We start from the raw sequence: 18,604 nt of genomic DNA, 5'->3' as shown, positions 1-18,604 counted from the left end.
GGGTACAAGCTCCAGTTAAACCTGAGCCCAATAAGGTTTAATGCTTGCGAAATTGGGCTAGTGAGAGTTTGATACCCTAAATCTTACTGAAATTAGTGAGCGTGAACCCCTTTGAACATAATGAGTCTAAGCCAGCGTGAGTTTAATTCAGATTAGTGAGCGTGAGCCCCTTTCAACATAAATAGTTTAAGCTAGCGTGAGTTTCACTGAGATTAGTGAGCGTTAGCTCATTTGGAGATAATAAGTCTGAGCTAGCGTGAGTTTCACTAAGATTAGTGAGCGTTAGCTCATTTGGAGATAATAAGTCTGAGCTAGCGTGAGTTTCACTAAGATTAGTGAGCGTGAGCTCATTTGAAGATAATAAGTCTGAGTTAGTGTCAATTTTACTGAGATTATTGAGCGTGAGCTCATTTGAAGATAATAAGTCTGAGCTAGCGTGCATTTCATTGAGATTAGTGAGCGTGAGCTCATTTGAAGATAATAAGTCTGAGTTAGTGTCAATTTTACTGAGATTATTGAGCGTGAGCTCATTTGAAGATAATAAGTCTGAGCTAGCGTGCATTTCATTGAGATTAGTGAGCGTGAGCTCATTTGAAGATAATAAGTCTGAGTTAGCGTCAATTTCATTGAGATTAGTGAGTGTGAGCTCATTTCAATATAATAAGTCTTATCTAGTGTGCATTTCATTGAGGTTAGTGAGCGTAAAGCGAATTGAAGAGCGCGAGCCCGAGTGAGCTCCTGCTGTAAAATGACAATTAATTCTTTCGCGTTTTTCAAAAAGTAAATATATTTTTTCTTTTAAAAACGAGAATAGATTAGAAATCAGTACACTAAAAATATTTTCATTTTGTGAACAAATGACACTGCTATAGGAACTGGACCTGAAATACGTACGCAGATCGCTTTCCTAATCTACTCTATTTAACTTAAATCAAAATAAATAAATAAATAATAAATAAATAAATAAATAAATAAATAAATAAATAAATAAATAAATAAATAAATAAATAAATACATACATACATACATACATACATACATACATACATACATACATACATAAAAATAAAAAATGAAAAAAATAAAAAATCTGGATCTTTTCTCTGCGTTTGTACTCTTCAAAACTATTCGAATTGAATACTGAAACCGGAAGTACAGATCTATAACTTCCGGTTGCAAAAGAATGTTAATGAAATCTATTCATCGGACCCTTAGTCTGTATCAAAAAGAATGTCTCGTTACGTCTTACTTGTATTAATATTATTTTTTCTTATTACTACAAATGTATTATTATTATTATTATTATTAGAATTATTAAGTATTCTGCCTTTTGGCAAGACATGGGACTAGTGAGGGTTTTTTCTTCCTTTTTCTTACTTCTTTTCTTCTGAATTTTCAATTTGGACCTGGAAATGTTTCTTCCATGTTTTTCGATTTTCACCTTCCTCTTTTAATTTCCAATATTTTCTTCTACTTTTCAAATCATCGATCACTTATGTTCTTCTTCTTCCTATTCCTCGTTTTCCTTCCATCTTTCCTTCTATGGCGGTATGAAGAAGACAATTTCTTCGCAAGATGTATCCAATTGAATTGGCCTTGCTACGAAGGATGCTGGCTAGAAACATCCTCTTCTCTCCTATCCGTTTTAAAACAACTTCTTTTGCTACTCTCTCTTTCTGTCCATTTTATCTTCTTCATCTTCCTCCAGCACCACATTTGGAAGCTCTCTAAATATTTCTTGAGTTGAGTTGATTTTGAGTTTAACGTTCCGTTCAGCAGCGAGGCTATATGAGACGTGGACCTACTGATTAACGTGGAATCCGAACCACATGAGCTCCCTCCGGGAATCGAACCCGAATCTCCCACGCCAAAGGCGCTTAATCTAACTGCTTAGCCACGGAGGAGCTCTAAATATTTCTTCTCTAGCTTCCTTAACATCCAAGTCTCTGAACGATAAAGTGTTATGCTCTCTCTATATATAGCACTTCTTTCTTAATCCAATATTAAGCCTACTAGTTAAGAGTGATCTTTCCTTTTCGAATGCTTTGGCTACGGCAATTCTTGACCTGATCCTTTTGGTGCAATAAGCATCTCTCGTCAAAACACTTCGCAGAACTTGAAATTATCGGCCTCTTCAAGGTCACTAAGGTTAAAATGGAATTTTTCTTTTGCATATTGATTCTATATCAAGAAGCTATTTGTTACCATCTCCTACACTTTTGTTCTATTAAAACCGGAAGTAGTATCAAATTTGTTTCATTTCCGGTTTTAGTGGAGACATAAAAATGTAGAGATGGATTCTATTTTGGGGGCACTAAATCGATTCCAAACAACCACTTCGATTCATACGTTATTGTGTTTTGCTCTCTGGTGATCAACTTCAGATAGTTCCGTAGAGGCGAACGTACAAGCCTTTGTCCTGCCGGTAGGCTCTTTCTGAAGGATTTCTGTACATGAGCCGCTGTCCTGCCGGCAGGACGCATTTTAAAATATACAATAAACAATAACGAGTAGGTTTACTGATTTCCACTTATCTCCGAAATTCGCTCTTCTCCACGCATGATTGGTGGATCAAAAACGGAGCGTAAACGTACACACGATAACCTTTAGAAAACATCCTGCCATTACTGAACTAACGATCGTACCAACATGATTCTTTTTTGTGCTAAAACTAGAGTTTATGCTCTTTCCATCAGGAGAACTTTCTGTCCTGCTGGCCGTACACAAAGTACCCTAATTTATAGATAAACATGGCAGGACTTTTATGACGTTAGGTCCTGCCGGAAGGACGTTGAAAGTTCTGAGATTAAAGGACGGGATGGAACCTGTTCTTAGGGCGCTTTCACAAAGTCGGGTCTCGCTATCTTGTACCGTTTTCCCTCTTATATCTGTCAACAGACAGACAGACAGACAGAGCCCATCTACCATATATGACCTGGCATACTTATGCATATTATATGTAGTTTCGAAAGTTTAGTGACACACTTGGGGATCCTTTCATCGCTACGTCATTAGCTAATTATTTTAGGTCAAATCAAAAACCAAAGTCTCTTTGCAACATTACAGTAAACTAATTTCCTACAGCAGATGAGTTTTTTTAAAAAAGATTAATATTATTGGTTTAGGGTGCTTGTCGAGGCACTATGCGTAGGATGAACAGAGAGAGAGAGAGAGAGAGAGAGGCCGCTCACACATAGAGGCGGGAATTGCAATTTATAATCTCAGGTTCGCCTGTAGCTTTCGCAGGTTACGAAAGAAAACGAAGAAGAGGGAAAAATGCAGCCAATAAGCTAGAATGTTTGTGTGTACGAGAGAAAGAGAGAGAGAAAGAGAGAGCCCTTTGCTTACTCTTTGCGAGGATTGAGTGGAGCACAGTGCCATGAGCACCATTCATTAAAGCGAGGAAAGCTTTGCTTTTGGGAATTAGAAAAAAAAATAACGAAACGAAGAATAAAAAAAAAAAAGATTTGTTAAAAAAAAACGAAATGGCGAGATGCGTGCTGCTAAAATTTACGTTGGACTGTAATGTCTTTGATCTTTTGCTTTTCCTCCCTGAATCAAAGTGTTTCCTTTGACCGATTCTCTCTTTTTCCCACCCTTTCTATCTACTCCTGCTGCGCCCTTTTAACTTTGATTAGACTCCTGGACTGATGCATTGCGTGATGTACGGGAGGGAAACACGCCGAGACGCCACTGAAAAACTTGAACCCAAGAAAAGATGCATCAGAAGGTAAATAGAAATCTTTATTTTTAATCAAAAGAAACAAACAACACAAGTTTTGTGTGTTGATTTATGCCGAATCACGACACCCACCTTTTTTTCGTTTTAACCCTTTCTCCTTTTGCTGCTTCTTTCGTTTTCTCTTTATTTTTTGCTTTAACGAACTTTTCCATTCGAGTGGAGGAACATTTATTTTCAAGTGTTTCGTTGCTGAACTCTTCAACTTTCCTAAGTTTTAAGATCTACCTTGAATGTTGTTTGTGGCTTTTGAGCTCTCGAAAAGTGGTTCTAAATAAAAGAAAAGAACATGAAGTACACTGGCTCAAATCAAGTTGAAACTTCTCTCTCACAAAGTGTTAGCAATAAAACAGGTAAATTACTTTGCATTATTCAGACTACATTTAATAAATTAGAATTCTGTTTTCAAAGAGAGAGAGAGAGAGAGAGAGAGAGAGAGAGAGAGAGAGAAAGATGTTCAATTTAAAATAGCAGTGACTAGTTAATGCACATGTTAAAAGAAGTAATTTTTCAAATACATTAAAATATCTTAAGTCAGCCACTTGCCTAACTACCCACTTCTTTGGTGTAAAATTGCACTTTAATGCGAGAGTTGCACTGAAAATTTCGAGAAAATGATAGAAGGCAAGAACATCAAAGTACAGCAATTTTTTAAATTGCTTTTCAAAGTACTACCTTTGTGCAGCATTGCATTGTTTCATGCGATAGAACTATATCTGGAAAGAAAAAGAAATCACTGGTATCTAAATCAGAGGAATAAGCCGGTTCTGTCATGACTTCAACATTTTCCTGGTCCAGAAAAGCACTTGTAGCTGCTGTGTGTGATCTGGCATTGTCGTGATGCAGAATGATTCGACGGTTGAGGTTGGACATTCAGTTCTTCTGGTTGACATATAGTTCTGGTTGACCATTCTGCATTGACTGTTCTACGGTTCTTCAGTGAGACAGTTGAAATATGACATAATTTACCAAAAAATGATGCATCATTTGTTTGGGAACACTGTGCACGAACAACTTTGGTTGGTTTAGGTTCATCGCGGAAGAACCACACACTAGATTGTCGTTTTGTTTCCGGTTCGTATGCATAAATCCACGCTTTATCACCTGATACGATGTTAAACATCAAATTAGATTATCCAGACTTGAATCGTTTCGTCATTGCTTTGCATCACTTTACACGGGCATGTTTTTGTGCTTGAGTTAAATTGTGTGGGATCGCTCCCTCGTCAGGTCTATTTTTGACCAGGACCACCTAACTTCAAACTGGTTCCCTGTGGTCGTTGTAATCCTTGTGTAGGCGCTGGTTTCTTAATAATTCTTCGACGTTGCTTTGAGACTGTTCAATACATTTGTATTTCATAACACACAATATTATATGAATTCAAAAAATACAAACAAAGTTGCTAGATGAACATTGTTATATGTAGATTAATGCGATATTAACACAATACACGTAGCTACCGTTGCCTTCTTGGTGTCACGTTTTTACACACACACACTCACCCCTGCTGGGGAGAAAAAGTATTAGTTTTTATGTTGCTGCCTCTTCATTTACTTACTGGCGTTAGTTTTTATTGAGAAGAACGCTCAGTTCTGAACATACCGCCCGCCTTGAAGGAAATTCTTCAACAAATCTATGAATGATTAATTTGGTTCATGAACTTAATATACACAACAATATATAACACAAGTTATGAATGAATGATATAAACATAAACAGAACAATGCACACACAACACAACACTATGAATCACACAATGTACACACTATGAATACACCAACACATTAACTCTCCTTAGGGCGCGGGCACAATTGACGAATAGATCTTGTTGTTGTACCTCTGGTAGTTTTCACTGTCGCCACTCGTACTATTCCGTCCTTCCCAGGAAACAATTGCACAATACGTCCAGTTTTCCATTTTAGAGGTGGAATGTTATCTTCTTTGATGAGCACCAAACCACCTTCCAGAAGATTGGGAATTTTCTTCTCCACTTGGATCGTTCTAGAAGACTTGATAGATACTCCTTTGACCATCTGGACCAAAATTGCTGATGAAGTTGTTGTATGTATTGCCATCTCGAAAGTCTGTTGACAGGAATATTTTTCAAGTTAGGTTCTGACATGGTAGTGAGTGCGTCGCCTATTAGGAAATGACCAGGTGTTAAAGGATGTAGGTCGTTTGGATCATTTGATAATGGTGTTAAGGGTCTAGAGTTTAAGCAAGCCTCAATCAGTGTCAAAATAGTGTTCATCTCTTCGTAGGTGAGTGAAGCATTTCCCACGGCTCTCTTTAAATGATATTTGAGAGATTTAATTGATGATTCCCATAAGCCTCCAAAGTTTGGTGATCTTGCTGGAATAAAAACCCACGTGATGTTATCAGCTGCTAGAAAGTTATGTAATTTTTCTTTATGGTGTTCTGATTCAAATAAAGTCTTCAATTCTTGTAGTTCCCTTTTTGCACCAACGAAGTTACTTGCATTGTCAGAATACAGTTTAGCGCATTTTCCTCGACGAGCCATGAATCGCTTTAATATTCCAATAAACGCCTCTGTAGTTAGATCACTAACAAGTTCAATGTGAACCGCCTTAGTCGCAAAACACACGAAAAGTGCTATATATGCCTTATGGAGTTTGGCTCCCCGTCGGTTACTCGATTTAAGGTAAATGGGCCCACAGTAGTCAACGCCGCTGTGAAGAAATGGTCTTGTTGGTTGAACTCTGTCAGCTGGTAGATCTCCCATCATCTGTTTACCATCTTTAGGATTGTTTCTGAAACATGTGACACACTGATGCACAACTTGACGAACCAAGTTTCGTCCACGTATTGGCCAATATGATTGTCGCAAGGATGATAACAATAATTGAGGTCCGGCATGCAATAGCTTCTTATGTTCTTCTTGAGCGATTAACTTTGTCAAGTTGCAGTTAGCTGGAAGTACAATAGGATGTTTCTGTCCTTCAGTAAGATCTGCTGCATTTAATCTTCCTCCGACTCTGATGATTTGCCTCTCATCCAAGTATGGGTTCAAATTTCTCAGTTGACTTTGGTTGTCGACTTCCTTTCCTGATCTCAATGCATTTAATTCCTTGTGAAATGCTTGTTGCTGTGATAGTTTAATAAGACATTCGAGTGCTTCATGTAATTCACTTACTGTAAGATGTCCATGCTGTCTGTCCCAATTAGATCTTCTCATGTTGTGCGCAAATCGTAGGCAATAAGCCGTTACACGTTGCAATCTTCTTAATGAAGAATATCTGTCTAAGAGTTGACACGGTGTTGTAGAAACCATCACTGCTGTATTCTTTCGTCGCTCGGGAACATCGCTTAGGTCACAAACATCTTCCCTCGTCTGTGAGTCTAATTTCTCAGATAGCCAGGAAGGCCCATGCCACCATAATTCATTATCAAGAATCTCTGATGGTGTTAATCCTCTCGATATATGATCTGCTGGATTCTCCTCTGTTCTGATGTGTCTCCATTCATAGTTACAAGTCAGCTGTTGAATTTCCGCTACACGATTTGCAACATACGTCTTCCATTGAGAACAAGGTCCTCTTATCCATGCTAATACAATGGTGGAATCTGACCACAAAACAACCTTATCGATCTTGCAATGTAACGCTTGTATTACTTTCTGAGTTAGCTGTGCAAGTAACAAAGCTGCACAAAGTTCTAGGCGAGAAATAGTTGTCTTCTTCAAAGGTGCTACTCGAGATTTTGAACACAGTAAGTTCGCTGTGAATTTTCCATTTTTTGTACTAGATGTTACATATATACAAGCTCCATATCCATTCTGAGATCCGTCGCAAAATCCGTGAATTTCTACCTGCGATTGTGTTTCTTGAATAACCTTCCGCTGAACATGTAGTGATTGCAACTCTTGAAGTTGCTGCTCAAAAGTTTCCCACTCTGAATGCAATGGGGCTGGAACTTCTTCATCCCAATTCAATTTTAATTCCCACAAACGTTGCAGAAATATTTTTGCCTTAAGAATAACTGGTCCTATTAATCCTAAGGGATCAAATATGCTCGCTACTGTAGCAAGAATAGTTCTCTTCGTGATTTGTTGAGGGTTGTTTCTTGGTTTGACAGAGAAAGAAAATGTGTCTTTAATGGGATTCCACAACAATCCTAAACTTCTTGTGATGCAATCATCATTTGGTTGAATGGTGAAATTTGATTCTTGAAGTTCACTGGGTATTTTTGAAAGCAGTGAAGTGTCGTTGCTACACCACTTTCTCAAACAAAAACCACCTCTTTGCAGAAGAGTTGTGAGTTGACCTTGTAATTCATGTAGTTCCTTCTTCGTGTTTGTCCCTGTTTGAAGATCATCAATATAGAAATCCCTCATTACAACTTCTGCTGCCTTAGGGAAATTATTCTTCTCTTCTATGGCTAGTTGCTGAAGACATCTAGTGGCTAGAAAAGGAGCTGCTGCAGTACCATATGTTACAGTTTTGAGTCGATATATCTTTATTGCTTCTTGAGGGTTTTCTCTCCACAGTATTTTCTGGTAGTTTGCATCTGAATCATGTACCCTAATGTTGCGATACATCTTCTCTATATCAGCTGTCACGACGTATTGATGTTGCCTGAATCTTGCTGTTATGGAAAATAATTCTTCTTGGATTGTAGGCCCGACTCTCATCGTGTCATTTAATGAAAGTCCAGAAGTTGTTTTGCACGATGCATCAAATACAACCCTGAGTTTGGTAGTAGTACTGGTCTCCTTCATAACGCAATGATGGGGAAGATAGTAGTCTGGCATCATTGTATCGCTCTCTGCTCTAGTTATTTCTTCCATATGGCCCAAATCTTCGTACTCTTTCATGAACGCTATATATGCCCTTTTTTTCTCAGGATCCTTCATAAGCCTTTTTTCCATTGAATAAAGTCTTCTCGTTGCAATCTCCTTGGATTTACCAAGATTCCCCACATTTTCTTTAAAGGGAAGTCTGACGATGAATCTCCCAGTCTCGTCTCTCCGGTGTGTTTCTTTGAAGTGTCTTTCACATTCTGCCTGCTCTTGACTTAATGGATGTTTTGTTGAACATTCTTCTATCGTCCAGAATTTTTGTAATTGCTCGTGTTTTTTTTCTGTTGTGGAGAGGTGACACACATTTGTCGAAATGTGTGGTTGATTGTCTATTTTTTCAGCTACAATCCAGCCGAACAATGTTTTGTGCAAGGTTGGATACCCTGCCTTGAATTTTATTTGCCCTTCACAAAGTAGATCAAAGAATACTTCCGCCCCCAATAACATGTCAATACGCTGTGGTATGTTGAAGCTAGGATCTGCTAATTCAATGTTGGAAGGTATTTCCCACGATGACGTGTCTACACGAACCATAGGTAAGTCTTGTGATATTTGCGGCAATATGATGAAGTCTAAAGTGGCTGAATAATTGTTATGTCTTGACTTAATTGTAGCCTGAACGCTATGGTATGACCTTGTATTAGCATTACCTATACCATTTATGTGTACAACGCTATTACTCTTTGTTAGTCCCAATAATTGAACCATTCTGTTTGTTAGAAAATTGGACTGAGAAGCACAATCGAGAAGTGTTCGACACATTTGAAAATTACCCTGTTTATCTTTAACATATACTAGAGCTGTGGGTAGCATAACGCTTGGTGGTCTCCTAAGATTCTGCGGTACGCTGTTTGTAGAACGAATATTCTTACCTTCATATTCCTGCTCGAGAGATGTGGTCGCAGCGAGCGTGTTTTGACCTTGACCTATTTCCCTTTCATCTTGTGGTTCATTCGCTCTAGTGGGCGATGGACAACGCGAGTAGTGCAGTAATGTGTTATGTTTTTTATTGTATATTTTACAATTACCTGATAAGCACTCATTTGCCTTATGCGCTCGTTTGAGACAATTTATACACAAAGAAAGACGTTTAACTTCTTTAATTCTATCTCCTATAGATTTTTTCAAGAATGATTGGCATTGAAATAATTTGTGTGAGCCTTTACAGCTGGGACATGCATTGTTGTCGGAATACGTTACGTGTGCTGTCGTTGAGTAAGAACTCTTTTTGCCTGCCTTATTTGTTTGTTGATATTTGTTATTTGGAACTGAGGGTGTCTCTTTAGGTCTACGCTTATTATCAACTGCGTCTAAAACTTGGCAACGCTGTTGTAAAAATTGTGTCAGCTGTGACATGCTCGGTAATTCATTCGTTGATTGTGTTTTCTCCCACTCCTTATGTGTTGTATTGTCTAGTTTGGTCGCAATCAAATATATAAGTAATGCATCCCAGCTTTCTGTTGGTTGACCTAATGATTTTAAAGCCCTCAAATGTTTTACTGTGCTGTCTAAAAGAGATTTAAGCGAAACAGCCGACTCACGTTCCACCATTGGCATTTCAAATAAAGCTTTGACGTGTTTGTTAACAATATACTTTTTGTTTTCAAAACGTTCTTTGAGTAAAGTCCATGCTACGTCATAGTTTTCAGAAGAAATTTCCAAGGCTTGTATTACTCCAAGAGCCTCCCCACGTAGAGAAGAACGTAAATAATGAAACCTTTGCACTGGCTGCAATGTGCTATTGTTATGTATTAATGCCTGAAACGTGTCATAGAACGACAATCACTCATCGTAGCTTCCAGAAAAGGTCGGAAGGTTTATCACCGGCAACCTAACTGATGGATTAGAATTGCTTGCTTCATTGTTTTCATTTTTCTTTGCACTGGAGCTGTGTTGATTTATGAACACTTCCGCCTTAGCTGCTAAATCAAAATAAGTACTCTCGAATTGCTCTCTTTCTTGCGTTTCCTGATCAATTTCTGATGAACCCTGTAACATTTCTATTTCGGATTGTATTGCATCAAATTCATCATAGCACTGTTTTATTTTCTCGTAACGTAACACTAACTGCGTAATATTCTGATCTTCTGTAAAACTATCTACAAAAGGTTTAAAACGAGTGAGTTTGGCCTTAATTTGATCTCTCTTGAAAACTAATTCTTTCATTCTGTCCGTCATGCTTCACTCAAATTAAATACACTTTTAACACTTACGTTCTAAATGAGGCTTTGCTTTTACAGGCTTATTTTGTATAAGTGATACAAGGATAATATTATATTGAAATATGCACTCACTACCTACCTTGTTAACTGCACTGTTGAATCCTGATCCGGCCCGGAGGACCAACGACAAAGATTAAGAGTTACATACGGTTTTGAAGTGAAGAACGATGACAGTTTATAACTACAACAAAATCAAACAGATTACATTGTTCCCAGTGCGTGATTCCCGAAACTTTTAGCTCTACCTCGTATGCATTACTTATAAGTAGTATCTGAAGGATGAGGGGCTTAGTGGTAGAGCGTTCACCTCTGGTGATTGGTCTTCCTTGTTGGATTCCAGCTTGCTCTAACGAGGAAACCGATTCAAGTGTGACACGACATTGTGGACGAGTTTATGTGCAAACGAAGTGCTTTTGTGTACAATTAAACCCTTTAGAGGGAAAAACCCTCGATCTCAACCGTTCCGGGGATATAGAGGAATAAGGGGAAGGTTGGTGCTCCGATATTTTGCGAATTTTTGAATATGTAGCGTTAAGAGCCTGCCTTACTAAAAATAATACGAAATTTACCATTTTTCTTTTGCTTGATTATTCATCAGTGAAAGGAGATAATGAAATGCAAGTTACGACAATCATAGATAATGCTATTCTACAACAGAAAATATGAACCTGAAAAATGTTCAGTGTTGCAATCCACAGAAATTACAGTGTTGCCAGAAAAACAATTTCCCTAAAATCTAAGTTAAGATAGCGAGTAGAGGAACAAACTCAACTGCATTTGGTTACGTATCATATTGTTTTGGTTTCCTGTGAACTACTTTTTAAATAATAGTTGTATTTAGTTTGTAATAAACAAAATAGATTTAACATACAGTTATTAAAACTAAATAATAATGATAATTAAAAAGTAGTTCACAAGAAACCAAAACAACATGATACCTAATCAAATGCAGCTGAGTTCATTCCTCTACTCGCCGTCTTAACTTAGATTTTAGGGAAATTGTTTTTCTGGCAACACTGTAATTTCTGTGGATTGCAACACTGAACATTCTTCAGGTTCATATTTTCTGTTGTAGAATAGCATTATCTATGATTGTGGTAACTTGCATTTCATTATCTCCTTTCACTGATGAATAATCAAGCAAAAGAAAAATGGTAAATTTCGTATTATTTTTAGTAAGGCAGGCTCTTAACACAAGAAAAAAGAGTCTTTTGAAGATGAATAGTTCCTTCATCCACGAAACTGTAGTAAAACGTCGTCTTAGACATTAGGGTTACAAAACCGAAGAGTCCATAAAAATTTTAGTGGAAGAATGTTTTGTACTGTTAAGGCGAAAATACCGGAGTTCCATTGTTGCCTGAAATAGACGTGTTAGGTATCTATGCTCAGGTTTCTTGGTAGGCTGAATCGAATAAAAGTATCATCAGTCAAATAGGATGAAAAATGTAAGAAATGGTGGCCGTCCGAATTTTCCAAACATTTATACGAATTTCTACAATTATTAACCGATCGGAACTGTATGTGATATATGGAGTATATAAGGCGTACCGGTTTTCGTTTTTTAAATTGAAGATGCTATTTTTGTTTATTGATCCATACATTGCGTTTTAATATATGTCACACAACTATACGCTGTCGTACTTACATCTGCAACAATATGTGTTTATGATTCATATTATTTAATTTGTTTTCCTATAGCACTTTTGCACAGAATATAACAATTGTATTTTTGTTCACACAATAACGTCTCTGTTTCTTCGGCAATGTAATTAATACATCTTTTCTCATTTTCTACGAACTAGCGACATGATATATTAGCATGTAATATCATACAATATTGTTCTTCGTGTCAATGGCGTTTGTTATTCCTTAAGTTCCTTCCTATACCGGCCCCGGTTAAAAGCTACGCCACTCACCTCAACATTCAACACCACTTTTATTCCACCCTGGTGCATTTTTCTTGGCGTTTCAAGGCAATTTTCAAACATATTCACTCGCAACATAGCCGAAAATTCGCAAAATATCGGAGCACCAGCCTTTCCCTTAAACGGTTGAGAGCGAGGGTTTTTCTCTCTAATGGGTTTTTCTCTCACTTCGTTTGTGCATAAACTCGCCCACAATTTCGTGTCACACTTGGATCGGTTTCCTCGTAAGTGAACTTTGTGGTGGACAAATATTGCATTCGTAGTTTTCTTGAGGTTCTAACGTTTCCTCCTACTTTCTTTATTCCACCAATTCGTTCATTAACATAATCATAATCTTTTAGTTTCGTATATAATCGTCAGATATTAAGCTAAGAAAAAGAGGAGGTGAACTTAATTCAGAAGCTTCCGGTATGCAAATCTGTCGAACCAGCATTTGTTGCCGAGCCGAGCTTGTCTCTCCATTAATCTCGTCCACCAAATATAACGATCTTTTCCCGTAGAAGATGGGCTGCTTGCCACCAAATTTGGTTCAGATCCCACCACTAGTTACCGAGAAATAAAGCACAAAACACACACACACACACACACACACGCATATATATATGCTATGGCTCCCCTTGACGCTCAGGTATACACTGGACAAAATGGGCTTCAATCCTGCCTTACACTTGAAATTGCGAAACGTTTGGTTTCAGCAAGATGGCACCACGGCGCACATATCAAGTGATACAATCGAACTTTTGCGAACCATTTTCGGGAGTCGAATCATTTCACGAAATGCAAACATTCCTTGGCGACTACTTTCGCCAGATTTGAAGGCACCAGACTTTTACCTTTGGAGCCACCTCAAAGAACTGGTAAATATCAATAAACAGTGTAGTAGCTGAAGGAGAATATCCATGCGGAAATCCAAGCGATAACTACATTGATTTTGATAAGTGTGATGTGACAAGATTTTATGCGTGAGAACTCATCATGGTGAACATTTACATGAAATCATTTTTCACTAGCAAATAAAACCTCTTCATGACTTATGGCACACTTTTTATTTATTTATTTATTTATTTTTATTTAACAATTACCAGATACAGCTCTGAGGCCATTTTATACTGGATATCTAACAATAACAACAACAATGGAAAGGATTTGGGAAGGTTTCGGCCAGGACCTGTTTTTAGTAGGTACCATCCCGGCATTTGCCTGGTAGTATTGAAGGAAACCCTGGAAAACCCCGATCAGGATGGTCGGCAGCGGGAATCGAACCCGCGACCTCCCGAATGCAAAGCCAACGCTCTACCACTTGACCTACTTCGCTCGGTTTTCAGTAGTATGCATCACTGTTAAAAATATATGTATCACCACTAGGGGAAGACAAACAATAAATAGTTACACTCTACTGCTTAACACATTCGGTGCGTCACGAGTCACCGGGGGCTCGTGTGATATTTCATTTTTGTGCTGTACCGTTTTATGCATTCTATTACCTCTGTTCGTTTGTGGTATTTTCGTTTGTACAGATTTTTAACATTAACGCACCGACGCGACGGACAAACCATTCAACGAGACACACGGTGACTCGTATAGCACTGAGATCCAAACTCAGTTTTACACTGCCGCAGCGAACGTGTTAATATATTTGAACCCACCATGTGCAATTGGTATCCTGTGAGTGTCCCATTTGCGTGAATAGCACGCACATTTTATTTTAATGTATATGTTATATTGAGGATGATGGAAAACATACGTGTGAACCAATACTTTCTGCTTCAAACGGAAAGACGTTTGATGTTTTCAACTAATCATATAGCTTAATTATCCCATTTAACCATGGAATTCAAAGGATGTCCCGTAATAAATAATAATAATAATAATAAAAAGGATACGGGTTGACTACCATATAAACAAGGTTGATGTGGACAGAAGTGACCAATTGAAGAACTTATTTTCAAAAGGGTCTTTTTTTTCTGTTTTTGTTAAATTGATCTTTAAGGGTTTCTGAATCTATAGGATGAGCTCTGTCAGATTAGGCAATACAACTTATGCAACTGGGGAGGTTTCTGCTAAAAATCACAATGTAAAGTTAGTCATATTTATATAAAAAAGAATATATCCATCTTGTTCATTCACTTCTACTGTAAAATTAGTAGTTGTGGAACATTTCATCCCAAGGATTGAGAAATCGTTAAAAGTGAATTTTGGGAAAAAAAAGGACGAAATTTTCCCTTTCGAAAACAATATCAACTTACTACTCTTTCAGCGGAACACAGGTCAAGTGGTGAAAGAAAACGTTTTTCCATTTTCTGATTATGTCTACAACAAATACTTTCACTCTATACAAAGAAATTACAAATAAACAAACTAACCAACTCTATGGTCTATGGAACCCGGAAGTTCAATGCCACGTTCACAAAAGCTCTCTATTGACCTCTATCCTTAGCCAACTGGATCCCGTTTCTACTTTCTATTCCTAATTCTGGGAGATCCATCTTAATATTTTCCTCCCATCTGCACCTAGGTCTTCCTAATGGTCATTTTCCGATTGAATTTCTAGTTAAAATTTTGAAAGCTTTTTTTTTATCTTCCATTCTGGTTACATGACCTGCCCACCTGGCCCTCCGTAGACTTGATGACCCTAACAATGCTGGATAAACCGTATAAATTATGTAGTTCCTCGTTATGAAGTTTCCGCCATACCCCATTCCAGTTCCTTTTGTGTCCGAATATTCACTTCAGGATCTTGTTGTCAAATATTTTCAGTCTACGTTTTCTCCTCAGAGTAAGCGACCATGTTTCGAAACCATACAGGACAACAGGGATGATTATCGTTCTATATATTTCAAGCTTCAAATTCTTCGACAGAATTCTCGACGAGAAATGATTTTGAACTGAAATTACAAATATAAGAAAGAACAAAGAAAGAGCATTTAGCAGGCTTTCTAGAGGAAACAGGGGAAGCTGTGATTCAAAAGGATGTAATTGGAGCTGGAAACGTTCCTCGGACGTCATGGAATCCAATAGATTGACTGGCCCGCATTTTCCGGTAAAGGTTCAAGGTACGGAAAGAAAGAAAGACTGAAACGGTAGTACAAAGTGTGTTCTGATAATGAGAAACCAACAAATTACAAAATGAAAAAAAAAAGACGATGAATTTTGAAACACAATTTTGGTCTCTGCGTACCAGAATCCTTCAAGTTGTATCATACCAAGATTGGCTTTGTTTGGAACTAGAAATACAGACATTTTCTATCACTTATTAAAATAATACTTACATTTTATAAAGATGAAGAATACTGGAGTAAAATACTTAACATTTTCAATTTATTAAGAAAAATACTAAAATAGTTGTGTTTTTGAGTTATTTGGTATTTAAATATTTGGGACTAAAAGTGTTAACAGTGCATTTTTTATATGCCAGTACGTAAATATTATCCAATATTCCGTCAAAATAAGTGATACATTATTATTGGCAACAAACAATGTACCCTTTTTTTTTCCTGCAGTTTGCAGACAGTTTCGCGATTCATCGGACCATAGAACGTTGTGCCATTGTTCTGCGGTCCAATGAAGTGCGGCCCATTCCAGTTGTGCAGATAACATTAATACGTCTGGAACATTGGCTGCAGAGGCCTATCTATGTCTAACAGTGTACAGTGAACTGTCTTCTCGTGCTTTTTCTACTGTTAAAGTCTGTTTTTTTGTGTGCCAAACCGGAAATGGCTAATTGTAACCACTTCCGATTTGGATAGAGGGTTGGCGGAGGAAATGGAACCTATTAGGGATGCGTACGAGACGAGTCGAGATAGGATTTTCCTGACAAAATTCGAGTCGAGACACGGCTCTTCCAATAGAAAAATATACAGTTTTCGAGTCGAAACATCACTTTTACAGCACATTTTTGAGACAAGACAGCCACAAATCTTGTCTCGTGCGCATCCGTAGAACCTATCTTTGGGACTCTGAATCGATTGCAAAAACTCGCTTATCGATATTTCTTGACTTTTTCTTCTGATACTTGTCTACATTAAGACGGATCAACAAAGCCATTTTATAGGACTTCCGACATTTAAGCATGGCATAGTTTGGAAGTCAAAAACTGTAAACTATATAAATGTATCGCTCTCTTATTGATATACGGTTAGCGTACACATCTTTGGTGCGACAGATCTGAAACCTAGGTTCAATTCACAGAAGTAGCTCACATGATTCAGATCTCACGTTAAGCTGTAGGTCGACGTCTCATATAGCCCCACGCCGGTAGCCAGCCCAAAAATGTAGGGGGGGCGGTAGAAGTTAGGGGGGCGATCCAATCATATTATAGTTCATCACCATATTATAGTTCATTTGCAAGCCTACTGTCAAAATTTTAGGGATGGGCAGTGAAAATTTAGGGGGGTCCGCCCACCCTAGCCCCCCGTGGATATGGGTCTGTATAGCCTCGCTGCTGAACAGCATGCTAAACCATAACTCAACAACCTATCCACATCTAACGATAAGGCGTACTTAGAAATTTTTGTTGGGTGGGATTCAAGCTTTCGGGGGGGGGGGATAAATACTCCAAGCCACTACGTCTATGAGCAGGCCGGTAGCCAGCCCAAAAATGTAGGGGGGGGCCTGGCTGAAGGTAGGGGGGCCCGACCCAAAAATATTATAGTTCATCACCATATTATAGTTCATTGGCAAGCCTACCGTGAAAATTTTAGGGGGTCCGCAAAAAATTTGGGGGGGCTAAACTCCCCTGGATACGGGCCTGTCTATGAGTATTGAACGAGTATTATTCTGCACCAGAAAAGATGATAAGTAATTGTAAAATACTTCCACCTATATTTTCAGAAAAAAAAATAATGCTACTAGATTGTTTTTAGTGCAGACTGCAGATGGACTATAAGATCAAATTTTCATGCTATACCAATCATTTTCCTGTTAAACAACTAGAGTTTATCGAAAAGTGTACAAATTCATATTGAAATAGTAATTTTTTTTTGTGTGTGTGTGTCTAGACCTGATAGACTCCCTATGGGTGCGTATTTGAGAAGAAGTTAACTGTAAATGGTATTACAAGATACTTTTTTAGAAATTTCCTCTTCTACTCTATTAATTCTATATTTGTGTTGTGCATGAGTTAAATCTCTTGCGGTATGAAAATCTCTTTTGATTGCGTTTCGCTTTTTATCGAAAACTGCAATGCCATCACGCGTACATATCCGACGACAAAAGTTAGATTTAGTGTGATATATCAAATATATGCGCGGATACATGTGAGCATAAAGAGCCTTTCTCGGTTTTTATTTTGCTTGGATTTCTTCATGTCCGGAGGGAATATTCGTAACTCAATTGGTTCGCCTTTTTCTTCCTAGAAGGGATTTTATATCAGCAGAATTGTGTGTATCAGGACGTATTTGTACACATAAACCTAACACGTCACTAGCATACAAGCTGAAACTGAAACACAACGATAGACATCAATTGAAACAAACAAACGGTACTAGATTTGTTAAAAAAAATAATAAAAAATACAGTTTTCACCTGCAAACGTTTCATAACTAAAATACGCACGGCAGATACAGTTGCTTAGATGGCGTTTGTGAAGTGATGACAAAAAAAAAAAAAAAAAAAAAAAAGTCAAAACGGTGGTGGGATTCAGAGGAGAGGGTGAGAAAGAAATAATAAATCAGATTTTGCTCACAGGATTTTTCTTCGTTTGCTAGTTTATAAACCTCCCTGAAGCGCTCATGGAGTAAATTTCAAAGCTGCGTTTCGCCGTAAATAAATTCGATTTGACAATTCTCGCAGTTTGTATTCGAAAGGCCCTCCCCCCACACCCTCGTCCTATGCGCCTATTTTTTGATAGCCGTCGGCTGACTTTATTGATTTATTCAAGGCTACGACAACCACTCCATG

The 18,604-nt window shown here is 37.9% G+C and overlaps 2 protein-coding genes across 2 annotated transcripts in view; one reads left to right on the top strand and one right to left on the bottom strand.

Annotated features, from left to right (window-relative positions):
* LOC145670523 (uncharacterized) overlaps positions 1-18,604 on the top strand; it is a 335,206-nt gene that overhangs the window by 66,720 nt on the left and 249,882 nt on the right. The window lies entirely within an intron of this gene.
* Positions 5,659-10,116, bottom strand: LOC145670213 (uncharacterized). Its single transcript, XM_081738591.1, has one exon. The coding sequence runs from the start codon at positions 10,114-10,116 to the stop codon at positions 5,659-5,661; it is 4,458 nt and encodes a 1,485-aa protein (XP_081594717.1).

The sequence above is a fragment of the Thermobia domestica genome, chromosome 14 (genome assembly GCF_964235325.1).
Source record: "Thermobia domestica chromosome 14, izTheDome1.hap1.1, whole genome shotgun sequence".
NCBI classification, from domain to species: Eukaryota; Metazoa; Arthropoda; class Insecta; order Zygentoma; family Lepismatidae; genus Thermobia; species Thermobia domestica.
The sequence above is the reverse complement of the archived record's forward strand: the minus strand, read 5'-3'. Positions and strand labels throughout refer to the sequence as shown.

Excerpts from the sequence above, each read along its gene's own strand:
- LOC145670213 (XM_081738591.1), bottom strand. The coding sequence starts at position 10,116 with ATGCCAATGGTGGAACGTGAGTCGGCTGTTTCGCTTAAATCTCTTTTA.